The 19,521-nt window shown below is 48.6% G+C and overlaps 1 protein-coding gene across 2 annotated transcripts; it reads right to left on the bottom strand.

The window, feature by feature from the left end:
• Nucleotides 1-71: 71 nt before the first annotated feature.
• On the bottom strand, nucleotides 72-17,790 carry POF1B (POF1B actin binding protein). 2 transcript variants are annotated; one of them, XR_008840502.1, is made up of 16 exons: nucleotides 17,412-17,782; nucleotides 12,212-12,250; nucleotides 11,760-11,861; nucleotides 9,703-9,885; nucleotides 8,659-8,789; nucleotides 7,686-7,713; nucleotides 6,802-6,876; nucleotides 4,610-4,702; nucleotides 3,873-3,986; nucleotides 3,570-3,722; nucleotides 3,346-3,456; nucleotides 2,628-2,756; nucleotides 2,284-2,357; nucleotides 2,080-2,194; nucleotides 467-1,043; nucleotides 72-325 (listed from the first exon to the last, which is right to left on the bottom strand). XR_008840502.1 is itself a non-coding variant. In XM_056491308.1 (15 exons), the coding sequence occupies exons 1-15, from the start codon at nucleotides 17,736-17,738 to the stop codon at nucleotides 1,038-1,040; spliced, it is 1,680 nt and encodes a 559-aa protein (XP_056347283.1). In that variant the 5' UTR covers nucleotides 17,739-17,790; the 3' UTR covers nucleotides 72-1,037. The 2 variants fall into 2 exon arrangements, 1 of the variants encoding a protein (XP_056347283.1); XM_056491308.1 differs by having other exon boundaries at nucleotides 72-1,043; nucleotides 17,412-17,790.
• Between the last annotated feature and the right edge of the window lie 1,731 nt (nucleotides 17,791-19,521).

The following is a 19,521-nucleotide window of genomic DNA, read 5'->3' on the forward strand; positions in this document are numbered from 1 at the left end:
AGGGAACAAGACACCACCACCCCCTCCAGCTGTAGACAAGATGTTTCCAGGACAGACAGACAATGATGCAGAGAGTTAGACTTGGGTTTATTTCATGGTTACAGGTAGCCTCCAGTATTGTTTCCCCATTAAACATTGCCTAGGGTCCCTATTATCTGGATCAGAAATACATGGCTGCAGCAGGAAAGCAAAGCAAGAACCCCACCATAGAAGAGCACCTTTGGATTGCAGTGTTGCAAACTTTCCCTGTGAGTCTCTGTGCTGTGTTGCTCAGACAACTACTGAATCATGAACACCAAATCAGTTTGAAAGAATTTCTGTGGTCCTGCAAGGAGCAGAAATTGTAAATGGCAGGTTAGTCTGATAAGGAAATTTATTAGTCCATGAGCTATTTTTATACAAAGTTCTTCTATATAAAAATATACCAACTTCTTGAAAATTTGAAGCACAGCAAATAAATACTTACAGCTGGTTTGGGGCTGAAAATACATCACCTCTGAGGTCAGAAACATTCTCTAAAATGAGCCTTGGCCCAGCCCTTCACTGAACTGGGTCCTGCCGGCATTTGCCAGGTCACAAGCTGGGTTTGATGTAAGTTTTGTCCTTTGTGTCCGAGCTTCCCAGACAGAGGCAGGTGGAAGGGAAGGAGCAGTTCCCAGTGAGGTATTTTTGAAGTTCCCATGCAGCCCGTGGCTCTGCACTGAAAGCAGCTGTGGGAGGGGTGGGACTGACATCGGGGTCATTCCCACTCTCAGCATGAGGAGACAGAACATGGCTGCAAGGACCAAGAGGAAAAGGTTTCAGGTGTTTTCCTTTTGTCTCCTAGATTGCCTCAGGACTGGCTGAAGGGCAGGAGCCAGTCAAGAACAGCTGAAGTCCACAGAGGGAGAGCATCCCACTCTTCCGAGGGAAAAGTGAGTCCTTAATGTTTTCCCAGCCTTCCTCACTATCAGACTGAACCTTTTTGGATGCAGAAGAGCAGAAAGTAAAGCAGTTTTAGTGGTTGTGAACTCCTTGGAGCAGCTCTGAGGTTTCTCTCATTCCTAAAAGAAAAAGCAGCTTGTTAGAAGAAATACACAAACCTGTTTCTGTTGTGAAACAAAACTACCTCCCATAAAGCATCTCATTTAATTACCTACTTGTTTTCTCTTGTAGAGTGTCCAAGGGGACCAGTGAGCCTTTCCTCTGTATCAAACACTTTATTTTTCATTTATCTATTGATATTTTTCATTGCTTGACATTTCACTAGGTTGCAATGCACCTGGCTGAGGTTTAGGGATCAGTAATAAAACTCTGCTCTTTGCCAGTGACCCGAGCCTTTTGCTGTCTCAATCCTGCTGCAGGCAAGGTCCCCTTGAGGAGCATGCAGGTGTGTTACCTGCATCTGCTGAGGCTGGCACAGAACTGTCCCCTGGCTGTGTCCCCCCGTGCTTGTGTCCAGCTGCTGCTGTGACCTTGTGCCTGCAGCCACCACCACCCCTGCTTGGCCACCCAGCCATTTCTGCAGCCTTTTCCTTGTAGCCAGACTTGGCACCACGAGCCCTGCCTGTAACAGAAATAGCTTCTGCAGCCCTGTTTTCTGTTTTAACTCTGAATCACTCCTTAAAATGTCACCACTCTTCTGCATTCCTGGGTTGGTCACTGCCCTGGCTCAAGGGGAGTTTCAGGGATGTGGTGCTTTGTATGTTTTAGTAATAGCTTGGAGTCATTAATGCTCCTAATGCAGAGGAGCACAGCCCTCCCAAATCCCTCCTCACCTGAGAGCACAGCAGGACACAGTCCCTCCTACCTGCCCAGCACAGCAACACCCCGGGGCCGGGGTTAGAGCAACGCTGTGCTTTTGTTCAGGGTAATTACGTGCCAGAGAGAACAACAAAAGGTTTTATTTGTACCACACCCACCAATTACTGCCTGCACCCAAGAGCCAGGACAGTTCCCTGGCAGTCAGTCACTTTGCTTCTTGCAGTTAAATTACCACGAGGGCATCCCTGAGCTCTCAGTTTGGGTTATAGTTGCTTTGAAGTTAAATTGAACACTTAGGGATTGCAGAGGGAACAGTCCATCTCCTGGTAAACTTACGTGTTTCCAGATCTCCCCAGTCCTCTCAATTACAATGGTTTGTGATTTATTGACAGGTGATGTGACCTTGTAGTCATCAGACAGGAGACCCAGAATAGGATATTGATTCCTGTACCTGCAGAGAGTTGAACAGATTACTTAACAGAGCCTAAACAAAGGCAAGCCCAAATGATGTATTTTTAAAAAAGGTGAATAACACGTTACTTTTTAGTGATGATGGCTGTCACCCCAGGGGACTGACTGCCAGATAACTTCTCATGCTTCAGTCTGAAAAGCTCCTGAGAAAACCAAAAGCAAACACTGATGTGAAGTAATGCTTTTGAAGTATCAATTCACTAAAGCCACAAAATATTTGTAGAAATTTGTCTCAAGGGTCTGAAACTCTGCCCTTCCAGAAGGCTGAGAACAGCATTCAGTTAGAACAAATGCTAACCCCCTTTACTGAGCCAGGAGAGGACAAGGGACTATCCTGTAAGGTTCCACCTACACAGTACATGGAGGCTTAAACACAAAAACCCTTAGAAGAGAAATAACTTGTATTATTTTACCTCTTGCTGTTGTTTAATAAAAGCCTCCTTGTCCTCCAGCAGCGATGTCAGTTCGTGCAGCCTCATTTGCAAGTCACTGTTGCTCCCCTCTCTCCTGGTGATGTCCTGCTGGAACTGGCACAGCTGGGACTGCAGAACAAGGCAGGAGCTCTCAGGTGTGGGGGGCTCTGGGCAGGGCCCCTCAGCACCGACCCAGGGCTCCAGGGCTGGCATTTCATTAACACAACCAACAGTGAGACCCAGGGATTTTCAGGTCAGGAAGTTGAGCCACACAGGAAAGTCAGAAAGTGCTAATTAGACTGAATGCTACCCAGTATTAATTTAATGATTTTGTAATTCTAAAGCTAAACCAACACTGAACAGTTGAATTGGCTTTCAGGGTTGGAGACTTTTACCACTGATTTCCATGAGAGACATTTCCTACATACAGCTGTGACTGGGATTTATTTTTGTTTCCCATTAAGTGTCTTTTCACTAAGTTCTTACATTATCAAGACACACAAATTATCCTTTTAGACAGCCTGCTAATCAGATTGATCCTAATTTCTTCATCTAAAGAACAGTTGGGTTTCTTAAATTACAGTTTAGGTTTCAAACCATCACCAGTGTATGAGCAAAGTAACTGCACAAGCAGGATCCACCCAGGAAGTGCCAGTGGCATCTGTGTGCTGCTGTAGGTGCAGGACAGCTGTCCCAGCTGTCCCTGCTGTCCCCTCACCCTGAGGCTGCGGATCTCCCTGTCCTTGTCCTCCCTCAGGTTGTTGATCATCTCCACGTAGCGGCTGGAGAGCTCGTCCGTCGTGGTCTGCAGGCTGGGGCTGGAGCAGCTCTGCAGCACAGAACGCGTTTTTATTGTGCAAAGAGTTCTCATCGTTAGTTCTCCTACACTGACCCCTCTGAGTCTGGGACTCAGCTCCTACACCCAGCCAGGTGAGGCCTCACCTGCAGCTTGAGGCTCTGGATCTCCTGCTCCAGGGCCCTCTTGCTGTACTCCAGCTCCTTCAGCTGGCACTCCTTGTCCCCCTCGCTGAGCCGCAGGGACAGCAGCTGTTCCTCCAGCGAGCGGCACCTGGCAGTGCTGTCCCTCAGCCCTTGCTGAAAGCACAGGGGCAGTGAGCACAAGCAATTCCTCAGGGGAGGAACAGCATCACACAGCAGACAGCAGTTACTCAGAGTACCCAGAAGTCAGCAAACTGCCCCCATTTTGGCTGCCTGGAATGACACTGAAAATGTCTCTCGATTCACCTGCTGCTGACGGTTGTTCTCCCTCAGAGAAGCCAGCATTGTTTCATATTCTTTTACTTGAGAATCCTTAAAAGCCAAATCCTTCTTCAGCAAGATATTGTCAGTTTCCAGCTTCTGCAGGACAAAAGTCAAAAGTTTACAGTCAAAAGCTGCAACTTTTCAGTAAACTCTTCCCATAAAGTGCAGCACATTCAGTCAATAATAAAGGGATGTTTTAGAACTGAGAGAATGCTCAACTTTGTTGGAAGTTTGGGGTTTAGGTACACAGCACATACTGTAGTGCCTGTGGCTTTGTGCTGGGAGCCTGGACACTGCCCTTCCAGTCTGTCCCAGAAACAATTTAAATAGAAGCCAACAAAACACCCAAACAAACAAAACCCACCCCAAAACTAAGCCTCCTGCACAGACTCCTTGTTCTGTGCTCAAGTTCAAACTCCTCCTCCCTCAGCTTGGCATTTTCCAGGACAATGCTGCCACATTCCCAGCAGTGCTGAGCACTTGGGCTGGTGTGGAGAACACTGCTGCTTCCCCAACAGGAATTTGCTGCCTGCATCCACAGCCGCAGGGCTGGGATGGCTGAAGGCCAGAGAACCTCTGGAGCTGCCAAAGCCACCCGTGTCCATCCAGCCCCCCTGAGGCACTGACAGAGCTGCCACTGCCACCAGCACAGCCACAGGCTGGAATGCCAGCCCTGGACACAGCTGGATGAGCCATGGGCAGGGAGGAAGAGGACTCACCCCCAGGTCATCCTGCAAATGGCAGAGCTCCTCACGCAGATTCTTGAAGGTGGAAAGCACAAGCCTCAGGGATTTGTCCGATGTCGCTCTCATCTGGGAGGGGAGAAATTAAAAGGATAATTGGGATTAATTAGGCAGCTTTGTTTACAATATGCCTGACAAGAGGTAGAACAGAAACTGCTTTACAGCTGACAGTAACTTCTAAAACCATTGCACATCCTTTGAAGTGCCCACAGTTTCTACAGGAAATATTTTCATTGCACTTTGTTCTGCAAGTGCTAGTGTTCAATTTCTGCCCTGTAACACAGGACAACACTGTTAAAAGTAGAAGGAAGAACTGCCTTTGTACACCAATAAAGGGAAAAATAAATGTGTTCATATGTCACAATTATTTGAGCTTTCAAAGCTTTGTGATTACAATGATTTTTAAAAATTACTGCCCTGCCTGAAAAGGCACAGAGGAATGAGTCATGTTTGAGATCTGGCAAAGCTTTGGGCTCAAGGGTGAAGGAATTTAATTAACATTTGTAAAAATTTAAATTAAAAAAGCTCATACAGCCAACCCCTCCCTTTAAAAGGAAAAAGATCCCAAAGATGAAAGGAGTCACCTGGATGAAAGAGAAAAACAAGAAGTGACCACAGTCCAATATTCCTTTGGAATGTTAATTTTAAAGCCTCTAATAGCTAGGTATTGATTCAGGTAAAAATATAAATTGTTGCATTTCATGATACATTTATAATATTTAAAACAGAAAAATAGACTTGGACACACAAAATAACTGCTCAAGTTGTGACTCTCTTGAATATTCTGTGCAAAATCTGTGGTTTTTTTCCTGTCCAGACAAAAGTGAAACCCTCCTGTGGGTTGGATGAATGTGTTCTCATGCTCTGTCCATATGGGGCTTTATCCCCACTGGTGCCATGAGACTGAGACTTCATTCTTAGTGTAACTCACCTTTTTGTTTGTTTTGAAATTAAATTAGAATTTAAATTTTGCCTATGGTTTTGTTGGTTTTATTGTGTAATACACTATAGGGTAGTTTGAAAGAAGGAATTGAGTCAAATGGTGAAATTTAGAGTATAAAAACATAAGTAAAACCCCTCTCAGCAACTGCTTAGTTCTAGAGGTTGCTAAATCCCAGAGATGCCATGTGCTTCTCCAGTGGGATTCTGTGTGTGCTCAGAGGAGCCTCTGGGCATTCCCAGCTCAGAATCCTGGGCTGTGCAAACCCTTCCCTCCCTCTGTCCTGCTGGCCAAGGGCTCTGAGAGCACTCTGATCCTGACACCTGCTTCCCCAAAAGCCACTGTGGCTGCAGTTTCTAATCACAGCTGTGAGGATGTAAAACCAGCTGGACACAAAGACAACAGGAAATGCCTGTTCCAGCTTTGTCACCTGGAGCTGAACCAGCCTCCCAGGACAGTGTGCCAGCATGAGCCCATGGAATATTTGGGGGTGATGTCCATCTTCCTTGTAAGAGAAGCACAGAATTCCAGCTGGAAGGGATGGGGGAGGTCACAGCAGGGCAGCTGTGAACTCAGACCAGGCTGCTCCTTCCCAACTTCATTCCATTGGATTTTTTTTACCAGGAAATGATTCCAAGGTGCAGCTCCCAGGTAGGATCACCCTTCCCCTACCTGAGGGAGCCCAGATCAGGACACTCCTGCTGAGGCTGCTCTGGATCCTGCTCTGACACACCTGGCAACTCAGTGCTGAGCTGTGCTTTTGGCATCTGCCAACAAATGGAACCATTCCTGTTGTGGTTCAGGTGTAAAGGGTTTTGTCCTGGGCTGTTCTTCAGCTCACTCCCTGCTCCATGCCCAGCCACAGGGTTGGGCTGGGAGCAGGTGGGATTCAGCCTCTGCTTCTGGGTTTTTAGCACCTCCTGTTTGCGTTTGGCTTTTAAAGTAAAGCCTTAATACACAACACAGAAAGATGAAAGGTCTCTGTTCTCCTGTCAGTGCTCCAAAGCCAAGACAGTTTCCAGTGAAACTGCAGGAAAGCCCCAGCAAAATTCAGTTTAAAACACACAAGTGGACTGTGGCACTTCCCTTAAAGCCACCATTCCACCCCTTCACTCTGGAAACAAAGGGATGAGGGAATGCAGAGTGAAGGGTGCTGTGTACCAAGCCCTGCTGTGTGTGAGCCAGCTCCTGCTGCTCCCAGCTCCTGCTGGCTGCCAGCCTCCCATACCTGGAGGAGATAACGAATCTGCTGCTTTGTTGCCTCAGACAGTCCTTTGGGAATTAATTCTTCAATATCTTCAGTCTAAGCAAAAAAGGGAGGAAAGGGGAGACATCTTGATTAAGAATTTTGCCTGGTAGATAGTAATGTGGTTTCTTCATTAATTACACAGCTCTGCTATGAAAAACATCCTTAGTACAAGGCAAATAAGAACAAAAATAGATCAAAGTCTATCCAGAAAACTTCCAAAGTCTTTTATATGTGGGGCATGTACAAAGTGAGATAAAATGATACATGAAGCATATATTCAAATCCTTGAATTTAACATTTAAAAGCACTATTCAAACCAATCCTCTGTCAGGAATTAACAGCTGATGCTAAGCAACTCCCAGCAGTTTATCATGGGGTAAAACCTTGTGTTTCTGAATGGGCTGCCAATAAACCCCAGAGGACCACCAGGAGATGCTGCCCAGATTCAGTGGCCTTGCCTCCTGCAGGAACCCTGCACAGGTATTTCTGCCCCATTCACACTGAATGCCTTCAAAGGAGCAGCACCTGCTGCTCAGCAGCAGCTTCACTAGCCAGGCAGTGAAAGAGCCTTTGCAAAAAACACATTGTAAAAATACAGGTACCTGTGCAAGTCATCTTCCAGTGAAACCATTACTGGAACAGTAGGAGAGACTTCCAGATTTTGACTCTCAGACTGGAATAATGCAAGTTCTTGAAGTATCCTTTCAGTATTACCACATTTGCAAACACCTGCCTGGCAGTAGTTTTCAGGGTCTGAATGATTTTACCAAGCAGGGAGCATTAACTAAAAAAAACCAGCCTCCTTCATTTGGCTAAATTTGCTTGAACCCTCCTCCCACTGTCAGGGGACAGCCTGGCCTTACCTGGCACGTGAATTCAATGTCGTGGTTCCTGGAAAACACAAAATTCAAGGATCTGTTAACTCCAAGCTGCTTGAGAACTGTCAGGGTTCAGGCCAGTATTCATCACTAAAAAATTATCTGGATAATACAGAGCAAGGAAGGGTCTTTATCAGCTGAAGAGTCATGACCTTCCCTCTGTGGAGGAATTCCTGGGGAGGCTGGAGTCCTGCAGGAGCAGGGCTAACACAGGCTGGCTGTCCCAGTCCTTTGGGCAGTTATCCCAATTATGGGCAGTTAACCCAATTACTCCCTTAATTGCCTGGGTAATGGTTTGCCCACAACTCTGCTGCAATGCACTGCCCTGCCCCAAGTGTTGACTTGGCACTTTCAGCGTTTCTGTGATGGTTGAATTCCCTTTTTTCCCCTGCTACAGGACCACTTTCCTTATTCAGTGACATTGGAAAGCACCAGACAAGATGGAGAGTGAGGGAGAAGAATGAGGGTGATTGGCAGGGAAGGGGGAGGTTGTGCTCACTGCCTGCTGTGACTCTCATTTCTTCCCACAGGTGGTCTGCAGGGCTCTGCAGAAAATGTGCTTAATGTTTATTTGGAAGCAGAGACTGAGCTCTGTGCCTGGTGGTGGCTGTCCTTTAATCCATGACACAACATCACAACAGGACAGAGAAAATCTGGATGTTTGGGTTGTTTCTTCAGGAGACAGCAATAGAATTGTGTCATGAAATACATGTCAGAGTGTGCTTTAAGTTCTTGTTTGCTCGATGTACAAACACATGTGGGCTATATAATTCTTAAGCATCAAATTCAATAAATTTCCTTGGCTTACAGCATTTCTGTGACCTCAGTTACTTGCAAATCAGATGAATGTGTAAAACATTCAGTCAATCTAGCTGTCAGGAAGAAACAAAGAGCACAACCAATTCACAGCCAGCACTGTCCCTGTCAGCTGTGCAGTGCTGGATGTCTGGGACAGTACCTTGTCCCAATCTTCTCCACGTGCTGCAGCAGGCAGCTGTACAGGTCGGTGCTCTTGCGGTGCAGCTCGGCCAGCAGCTCCCCAAAGAAGCGACAGTCCAGCTGCTCAGGGGGGTCCTGGGGGCAGCTCACCTGGCAGAGACAGGCAGCACATCACAACAGCATCCCTTCTCAGGATCAAAGTGCTACAAGGATTTGGGTCTGGCTGTTCCTAGTCATTTGCACTTGTTTACACTTTTCTTGGTAGGGAGTCTTCCATATCTGCTGGTTTTCAATAAACTCTACAGAGAGGAATGACTTCCTTTAGAGCTACAAGAAACAGGCCAAGTCCTGCTTCCACAGCAGTGTCCTCTGCTCTGTGGGAACACAGCCCAAGCTGAATGTCCTGAGCTGGCTGATGGGTGTGTCAGGCTCCAGAAGGTTCTGCACAGTCTGACACCGAGGTCCCCAGGGTGTTTGTGACCCAAACACCGACTGGGTGCACAGGAGGGACCTGCTGCACTCCCTCCTCAGCTGCACCAACAGGCTACAGGAACACCAGGAAGCTCCTTTTGTGTTTCCACTGAATCCGTGTCAACAACTTTTGCATCAAATTGAAATGTATTTGAAGCCCTGGTGGATCAGCGTGGGAGGAGAGGAACCCTGAGCTGATGTTTGCCAAGGTTACAGAGCAATGTGTGTTTCCTCCCAAAGCAGAGGCTGTGCATCCCTCAGACTGACAGGTGAAACCCGACTGAATTGATGGGTAAAGAAAAACAAAACCAAACAGCTCGGCAAGACAAGCACAGTTAAACACCACGGGCTGATCTCAGTGCACACCTGAGCACAGGTCTGTGACAAGGAGAAATACAATTCCTCAAACAGCCTTTCCCCCCAACAGCACCTGAGAAAGCCCACACAGTCCCAGACAGACACACAGACCGTGCTGAGTGACAAGGCTGCGGTGCTCAGAGTCCAACACAAATCCCGGAGACTGCAGAGCCATAAACCCGCTCATTCCCGGAGTTTCGTCTCTGCCCGAGAACAAACCGCGCCCAGCCCTCACCAGCTCTGGGGGGGCCGCGCCCCTCCTCACGGGGTGTGCCCGGCACTCGTCGCCGCCCGGGCCCGGGCACAGCTCGCAGGGAGAGCCCGTCTGTGTCTGCCGGCACTGCTGCGGGAGCGGGGCCGGCGCGGCGGGCGGGCACTGCGGGCACGGCTCTGCCTGGCACAGCGGGAACTGCCGCTCCTGGGGCGGGGAGAAGGACCTGTTAGTGCTGGACACTGCATGGGGTGGGGAATTAACCTCAACAGTGAATGAAACGTGTCTGCCGGCACTGCTGGGTGAGCGGGGGCAGCGGGCACTGTGGGCACTGCTCTGCCGGGCACACCTGGAAATCTCTCTCCTGGAACAGGGATGGACCTGTTAGTGCTGACACTCTGCACAGAGTGGGGAATGCTTCTCCTGGGACAGAAAAGGACCTGTTAGTGCTGGACACACTGCATGGGGTGGGGAATTAACCTCAATTATTAATGAAACGTGTCTGCTGGGTGAGCGGGGGCAGCGGGTACTGCTCTGCCGGGCACACCTGGAAATGTCTCTCCCGGAACACAGAAGGACCTGTAAGTGCTGGACACTCTGCATAGAGTGGGAAATGCTTCTTCTGGGACAGAAAAGGACCTATAAGTGCTGGATGCTGCATGGAGTGGGGAATTAACCTCTATTATTAATGAAATATGTCCGCTGGCACTGCTGGGTGAGCGGGAGCAGTGGGCACTGCTCCACTGGGCACACCTGGAAATCTCTCTCCTGGAACAGGGAAGGACCTGTTAGTGCTGGACATTCTGCATAGAGTGGGAAATGCTTCTTCTGGAACAGAAAAGGACCTGTAAGTGCTGGATGCTGCATGGAGTGGGGAATTAACCTCAATTATTAATGAAACATGTCTGCTGGCACTGCTGGTGAGCGGGAGCAGTGGGCACTGCTCCACTGGGCACACCTGGAAATCTCTCCTGGCACACAAAAGGACCTGTTAGTGCTGGACACTCTGCACAGAGTGGGGAATTCCTCTCCTGGGATATAAAAGAACCTGCTAGTGCTGGACACTGTTTGGAGTGCAAAAAGCCTCTCCTGGGATAGAGAAGGAAGGACCTGTTAGTGCTGCACAGAGAGGGAAATTAACCTCTCTGGCCAATGTGACTGTGACAGTGTCTGTGACTGACAGTGCTGGTGGTGCTTCCAGATGTTTTAATAATCCAAATAAAATTAGTTTTATACCTAACTGAATGTGAGTTTGTCTCCCACTTTTGTATTCCAAGGTTGTAATTCACCAATTTTCCTTCCAGTTTTAATAGCTGCCAGTGAGAAGCACAGGTGAAAAACCTTTCCCAAGATGGATGTCCCATTACACATGAAAACTTCCTTTAAAACTACATTCCTAATTTGACCTAAATCTAAACATAGCCCAGGTAACAAAAACCAGAAGTAAAGCTATGGTTTCCAGGGATAAACACAATTTTTTATTATTTTCTTTGCACATCATCTGCAGAAAGAAAGAAGCTGTTATTTATAATTACATTTTTTCCCCTTTCCACTTCAGAGATTAGATATCATGGAGAATTCAGCTGTCTAAAATCCAGAGAGGCATGAAAAGTTCAGTTTTAAAAAACAAAGTATAAAAACTCAGGCAAATCACTCTGAGATATGCTAAATTTCAAATTTTTTTCCTGCTGGAAATGTTTTAGAGCAAAAAAAAATTGAGCAATAGTTTTGCTATTGACAAAACACCAATTGTGAGATAAAACTGGAGACAGGTTTGACAAATATATATTTTTCAAGAGTTAGTAAAAAAAATTTTTTTTTCTAAAAATGCATCTTGGTTGTTCTGTTGTGAAGCTACTGCAAGAAACTAATTCACAGCCACTATTCAGATACAGACTGACAGTATTAGAGATACAGCAGTTTTCATTGTTAGTTAATAAAAATTCTTAGGAAAAACACAGCAAATATTCCACCTTCTGCTCTCCTTAAATATTGCTCCATTTTCTTTGAATGTGTCCAACCCAACCCAAAAACATCAATTTCCTGCTACCAACAATAGATAATATAAACACCCAACTTACTTGGAGAGGATTTAATAGCTCATATTTTCTTATTGTCTTTTCATAGATGACATTATTTCCAGGAGAGAAACTGGCCCCTCTAAGAAAAGGGGATAATGGCTCCTGTAAAACACGTAAATAAAAGCATGCTTAAATCTTGTGAAACAGCAAACTCAAGATTAGGGTCATTTTGACTAAAAATAGATAATTTAAATATATGTGATGTGAATGTGTGAGTGTGTGTCCATTTGGGAACAAACTGGCTGTGCTTGCTTAGGGACTATGTGAAACAAATGCAGTAATTAATCAATATTAATAAAGATTTAAGTGCTGAGAGGTGGGAATGGCCTGAATGGCCATTGTGCAGTGTTTTCATCCCTCACAATTCCATCTCCCAGCCTCAGAGGTGGGAGCTGTGTGCTCTGTGTTCACCCCCTGGAGGAGCTGGGGGAAGCCCAGCACAGTTTCCTCACCTGATCCGGGTTCTCGATAATGATCCTGCGAATGGTGCCCTGCAGGGAAGGAAACAAGGCTCAGAGATTACTGCACTTCAACCTCCAGCACCTTTCCTGGCAGAGGAACCTGATTATGGACATTGGCTGTAAATACCTTGGGATCCACTGGCCACAATCACCTGGAGATGTTTTAAACCCAGGGCCTTCATAGCCCAAGGGAATTGGTTCATGTACAGGACACATTCCATCACTGCATTTTAAGAGCTGGGTTTTTCTCAATCCCCTCTTTGCAGGTCTGAGTGAATGAGTCCATATTTTCTGTAAGTGCAGCAGAACAGGCTACAAATCAAAGCTGGATGAGACTTCCTGGATCCTATGTCCCATGGGTGATATTCCATCCCTTTTATTTTCAGTTTTTTGTATTACACATCAAACTCAGCTGAAGTAGATGGAGATGCATCATACTCTTTGTTTCACCAAGGTATGAAAATTTGGATTTTGCTTAAAGTCAGAAGTGAACAGGTAGAGGAGCTGCCCAACAACCCCTGGGTCACATCCAGTGCACACAACTCCACAGCTGCCACCTCTGGGAATGATGCTCACATGGAGCATCTGCACATTCCTGAATGAAAAATGAGATGTGCCTCTTCAAATTACAAAAATCTGTCCCTGGCTGCAGCTTTGCTTTCAAGTAGATTTCCTCAGGTTTTGCCCCAGCTCTGTCTAGAAGCAATTGCAGACACTGTCCTCCACCAGTTCTAATAAATCACACATTGCTTCAACTCTTCCAGGTCCTTACCCAAACAAGCAGAGCTCCCACTGAACCCAGTCTAAGGACTGGGCAATCTGTCAGTTTGCAGCACACTGTTTGCTCTCCCTCACAGCACAAACCTCCAATTTTCATAATGAATCATTTCTTCCCCAAAGCCAGGGGGAAGTTTATGTTGTTCAGTCTCAGACACTCTCAGCCAGGTGAGAGCAGCTCTGAAGTAGGTCAGGTTTCCTGTCAACTGTTGCATAAGTTTAGGAAGCCTGGAGCAGTTTTCCAAACCTCCCAAGAGTGAATCATAACAGCACCAGGAAAGAGAAACAGAAGTAAAAAAGAAACTGTTTTTGCAGCAGTCAGAGTAATTAAGAAATTTCAAAATTAAAACTGTTGCAGAAATTTGGGGAGCTGCTCAGTGCTGCTGCCACCCCATGTGCCAGCAGGGCTCTGGGGACACAACACAGAGAAGAGACAGCACAGAGAGGTGGAACATGCAGCCCAACCCTGCACCTGCAGAACTGGAACTAAAGAGTGAAATACCCAGCAAAGGAATGGTCACTGGTCTCAGAGCAGGCACAGCTGGAGAACACAGAGCTGTGACACCAGAGAGCCGTGGGACAGCAGGGAGTGCTTCATTCCAGCACAGGGACAACACAGGGCCACTGTGTGACACAGAACAAAAGCCTTGGAATTCACTGAAAGGTTGGACAAATGTGCCAGGACTAACTCAAGACCTAGGGAGGATTCACATCCAGGGTGTCTCAGAGGAATAAACACACAATGGAGCAATCTGGAGCATTTTAAGGTGAAACAGACCTTTATAATATTCACAGAACAGTCTCATTGTAGATGTAATATTATACAGAACCTAAGAATGCTTTGCCTGGATAAAATTATGCTTATTTTTGAGATACCCAAACTCTTTCATTTTCAAAGAACTGCTTTACAAAGACAGATTTGCCTGCCCTTTCTCCCATTCCAGCCGAGCAGGCTGGACTGGCACAGGCTGGGAGGGGACCAAGAGGCAGAACTGCTGTGTCTGTGCCAGCCTGGGCTGCCCACACACAGCTCGGGGCTCTGCACAAGGAGCTGCCACCAGCAGTGGGGACACTGCCATGGAAAGGATCTCAGGCTGTTCCCATTTTCCAGCATTCCCAAGGGGTGTAGCTCAGGCTGCTCTCTCCAAGCAAAGATGCAGTGTTGGGAGATGCAGCATTTTCTAACTGGGAGAAGGAGGGGGAAGGTGTGATTGCAGAGGGAAAGCCCAGTGCTGTTGGTTTCAGTGGCATGACTGGGTTTGGAATTTTATGACAGTCAGTCTGGGTCTGTTTTACAGAATCACAGAATGTTTTGGGTTGGAAAGGATTTTGAAGTTCTTCCCCTTCCAAGCCCCTGCCATGGGGCTTATAAGGAGAATTGTAAAAGGTAACACTAAAAATTCCGTGAACATTTCTGCTAATCTTTAAGATTTTTAAATAAAATGTTTTAATTTTAGAATAAGCATTTGCTAGATTTATCCTTACTGTGTGCCAATTTTATATAGAAGCAATCAGTTCAGTCTTTTTTTTTTAAATTTCAACAGGTTACCCTTGGCTTCAGCCAACCTAGAGATGAAAGTGAGAATTTCATCTATGTCAAAGGCCTTTATCCACAACACATTGTCTTGCTAATTACAAGCAATCTAGTCATCTGCTCATGATTTATGAGTTCCAGTTGGCAGGTGAAATGGGGAAATGGCAGGCTGTGTTACAACACAGACCAACCCTAAAGCTGGTTAATATTACAGCATTTCATGGGAGCCCTTTGCACGTCACAGAACTGAGCCCAGCCACACAAACACCTGACTCCCAAAATTTCTCTCATGGACAGAGGACCTCTACAAAGCCTTGTCAGGGTTTTCCCCTCTGCAAACGTTTTATATGTGCCACTTCATAAATTATCTTTTATGACCATGGAGAAGGGATTATACACATAAGCCACACTGGAAGGGAATTTATTCCAAACACTTCTCATTTAGATCAAGCAGAGCAAAAATTGCTGTGAATTACTCCAAGGACAAAACAAAGTTACACCAAGAAAGTAAAAAAACCCTGAATCCTGAACCACAACAAGTACCAGCACATGTGCTCTGTGCACACACCAGTTTCAAATTCTCCCTCTCTCCAGCTCATTAGCAGTGTACACAAACACAAGAGCACACCCCAGCCACATGACTGGGCACTAGCACTGTACCAACAGGGGTGTACATGTCCCTTATTGCTAATCCACACAAGCTCTGCAGAAGCAAATTAAATATTGCTCAAAGACAGCCCTTTGCTTTACCAGCAGTGCAGAGCTGAAGCTGCAGCTCTGGGCTGCCACTAACCCCAAATTCTCCTGTCACAACAAACACAGGTGTGAGTTTGGTATCAGCCCATTATTCACTTTATGTGGCCCTACACAATGGGCTCAAAGGGCGACTGATCCACTCTTTGGGAACGTCCTGCACCCCTCCCAGGGCTTCTCTCTGTTAACTCCCATCCAGCACCAAGTGTGCCACTTCTGCCTCCTCCCAGCTGACTTCCCTGTTTGTTACTGTTTTCTGCTTTAATAACTTCCTAATAATCTGTATTAGGCGCCTTCCTTCTCCACCACTGAAACTGCAACCCACACAGAGCCTGACTGAGCTACACCCTCTTGTCTTTAAAGTCTCATCCAGCAAAACACTTCAGCAAGAAATTAGTTTTCATCAGCAGGACATAATGGATTCAGTGACTAAAACAGATGTTGAAAATTAAACAACCTCCATAGAGCAGCGACAGCATTTGAGTCTGTAATCCTTGTTCATGTACTTATCTAGGCAGAGGAAGCCTGGGACTGCAGTGTTTATGCCAATGAATATTTAATTAATTAACTGCAATCCAGACCATCATCCAGCCTAGCTGAGCAGATCACTTATCTGGGAGGTGAGAGACCTGTGTTTACACTCCTGCCCTATATCTTGCAAAAGAGAATTAAGGATGCAGAAGGAATGGCTCTGCTATTACCAGCTCCTACAAAGCCAATATTATCACAGACTCATTCAGGCTGGAAAACTCACCAAGATCATCGAGTCCAACCATTCCCCAGCACTGCCAAGGCCACCACTCAATCATGCCCTCAAGTGCCACATTCACACATTTTTGAACACTTCCAGGATGGTGAGTCCACCAATTCCCTGGGCAGTGTGTTCCAATGTTCAATCAAGCATTCCATGAAGAATTTTTTCCTAATATCCAACCTAAACCTAAACCTAAACCTTTGCTGGCACAACTTGAGACTGTTTTCTCTTGTCCCTGTATTAGCACAGCTGCTCGCTCACTTCCCAGGATTTACATAAACCATCCTGGAGAGGAAGGCAGCCCTCAAACTATGCAAATACTGCTTGGACAGGAATTCAGACCTCGTATTGGTCTTAATCCAGAATCTTTCTGACAGGTAAATATAACTCGGGAAAGAAAACTCAGTAAGAGTTCAGATTGAAATAAATGTACATTGCCGTTTGAGTACAGCAGAGCAATCCTATCGATGTTAATGATATTCTGCTGTATGAGGAAAAAAATGGTTTGAGAATAAATTCCCATCTCCTTGCTGGTTTTGCAGTCAAATCTGTTCTTAAGCCACTGGTTTCTAGTTTTAATATACCATTTGCATGTGTTACAACGACATTAAATTCCACCAAAACTTTCAAGCCGTGCCTTGGATACACACACAACAAACCTGCTGAGCTGCATTGTGAGAGCTTTCCAAGCTTTCCAACACCTCAGCCGCGGACCGAGCGTCCGAGCTCAGTTTGAACCGACTGAGCAGCATGGATTCAGAGAGAGCTGATCAGCACACAGGCTTGTGCGGGATTTACATGAGCAGCCCCAGGGCAGCCGGGCCGTGCGGGGACGGACCCGGCAAAGGCGGCGTTCTGAGGGGAAAGGGGGAAAGAAAAGGGTGGGAAAGGGAAAGGTGACACCGCGCTGGGGGCGGTGGCAGTGACCCGGGACAGCCCGGTGAGGCCACAGCGGCTTTGCCGTGCGGGGAAACGCGCCGGGCAGCCGAGGGGCCGGGGCCGGACCCGTCCCGACCCTGAGACCTCCGGGCACACCGCCGCTCCCGGGGCGGGATCCGGCTTCGACAGCCCGGGCGGCAGCGGGTCCGGTCCGGAGCAACCTCCCATCCCGGGCAGGAACCGGGTCCGGGAAGAGAGTAGCCCCGCGGGCCGGTCCGTGTCCCGGTGCCGGTCCGGAGCAGCCCCGAGGGGCCGGTCCGTGGCCCGGTGCCGGTCCGGAGCAGCCCCGAGGGCCGGTCCCGGCCCGTGTCCCGGTGCCGGTCCGGGGCAGCCCCTCACCCCAGGTGTGTCCCAGCCCGGTCCGGTCCGTGTCCCGGTCCGTGTCAGCCCCTCACCCCAGGCAGTCCCAGCCCGCCCCAGCCCGGCCCGTGTACCTGCGGCGGGTCGCAGCCGTGGCCGCAGTCCAGCGGCGAGGCGGCCCGGGAGGAGCAGGAGGTGCTGACCCGGCGGCAGCCCGGCCCGTAGGTGCGGAGCCGGTCGTAGGGCACGTCCTGCTGCGGGTGCGGAGCGGGGTCCAGGCAGGGCAGCGGCCGCGGCGGCTCCGGGCACGGCGGGGGCTCGGGGCAGGCCGGCGGCTCGGGGCAGGCCCGGCGGGCGGGCAGCGTGCTGTAGTGCTGCTGCCGCCGGTAGTAGTGGTGCTGCTGCTGCTGCTGCTGCGGGGGCAGCGCGGGCGGCTGCAGCTGCTGCTGCACCCCGAACATCGCGGCGGGACTGCGGGGCCGCGGCCGGGCCGCTCCGGCTTTACCTGCGCGGGCCGCGCCTTGGGCGGGGAGCCCCGGCCCCACCCCGGGCCGGGCCGGGCCGGCTGCCGCGCCGAGATCAGTACTGACACCGGCACCGAGATCAATACCTACACCGGCACCGGCACCGGGATCAATACCTACACCGGCACCGAGACCGACATCGACACCGGCACCGACACCTGTCCAGAACGGGCTCCGCACCCACCGCGCTCCCGGTACACCAAGCACTGGGAGAAAAGCGAAGCCCCACGCTGTTCAATACCCCTGTGCTATTGTTCGCTTTACACCGTGTGTAGGGGGGGTGCACACCCATAGTTATCTGTTGCTCAAGTGAATTTAAATGTTCTTTTCACGGGAGGTTGTGAACTTGGCCACAGAGCCTTTCCCGCCCGCAGGAGCCGCGGTCGCTTTTGCCGGCTCGCAGGAGGCTGTGCCTGGGAAAGGAGCTTGTTCTGCACCTGCATCCCTGCACTGCATCCCGGCATCCCTGCATCCCTGCACTGCATCCCTGCACTGCATCCCTGCACCTGCATCCCTGCGCTGCATCCCTGCATCCCTGCATCCCTGCACTGCATCCCTGCACTGCATCCCTGCATCCCTGCACTGCATCCCTGCATCCCTACATCCCTGCACTGCATCCCTGCATCCCTGCACTGCATCCCGGCATCCCTGCACTGCATCCCGGCATCCCTGCATCCCTGCATCCCTGCACTGCATCCCTGCATCCCTGCACTGCATCCCTGCACTGCATCCCTGCATCCCTACATCCCTGCACTGCATCCCTGCATCCCTGCACTGCATCCCGGCATCCCTGCACTGCATCCCTGCACTGCATCCCTGCATCCCTGCATCCCTGCACTGCATCCCTGCAGCCCTGCACTGCAGCCCTGCACCGCAGAGCACGGGCTGCCGGCAGTGACCAACTGCTCTGAGCATCCCAGCCTGGTTTGGGTTGAAAGGGACCTTAGAGCCCACCCTCTGCCATGGGCAGGGACCCCTTTCCTATCCCAGGTTGCTCCAAGCCCTGTCCAACCTGGCCTTGGACACTTCCAGGGAAAAGCCATAGCAGCTCTGGGCAACCTGTGCCAGGGCCTCACCAGCCTCAAAGGGAAGAATGTTCCCCAGTATCCCATCTAACCTCACCTCTGTCAGTAGGAAGCCATTCCCCCTTGTCCTGTCATTCCCAGCCCTCATCATTACATATGGAATATCACATGGCCCTTATCTAGAAAGGATGGAGTTTGTTACTTATTCAAAATCTCACTCTGCTGAGAAGAATGTGAACTTGGTTTCTCAATCCAGCATATTTTGAGTTGGATTCCTCTGGCAGCATCAGGCAAGCCCTAACTGAGAACATAACTTTGTTCTGCAAGGTCATGTAGCAATAACATAATTGTAGAGTCTTATGTAATGAATATTCTTCTTAATGACAAACCTGAAATTCTTAATTTTGTCAGTTTTATTTCCTCTACATGCTTACTGTGCTGTAAGGCCACATAGCCTCAGTCACACAGAATAAAAACTGATTTCTGTAGTACCATGTTAGGACAAAACACCTGAGGCGATGGAGCAATGCCTTCTGCACTGTTCTACACTGGCCATTCACTGAAAGCTCTGTCTCTGAAATTAAAAAGCATTCACCAAATCTGCTCAACAGGCATTGGGAAAGGTGTGGGTTTTAGGGTGAGCACTTACAACAATCCAGTATTTTAAGGCACTGTGACATCTGGAGACATCCATC

This window comes from Oenanthe melanoleuca, chromosome 4A (genome assembly GCF_029582105.1).
Source record: "Oenanthe melanoleuca isolate GR-GAL-2019-014 chromosome 4A, OMel1.0, whole genome shotgun sequence".
Classification (NCBI taxonomy): Eukaryota; Metazoa; Chordata; class Aves; order Passeriformes; family Muscicapidae; genus Oenanthe; species Oenanthe melanoleuca.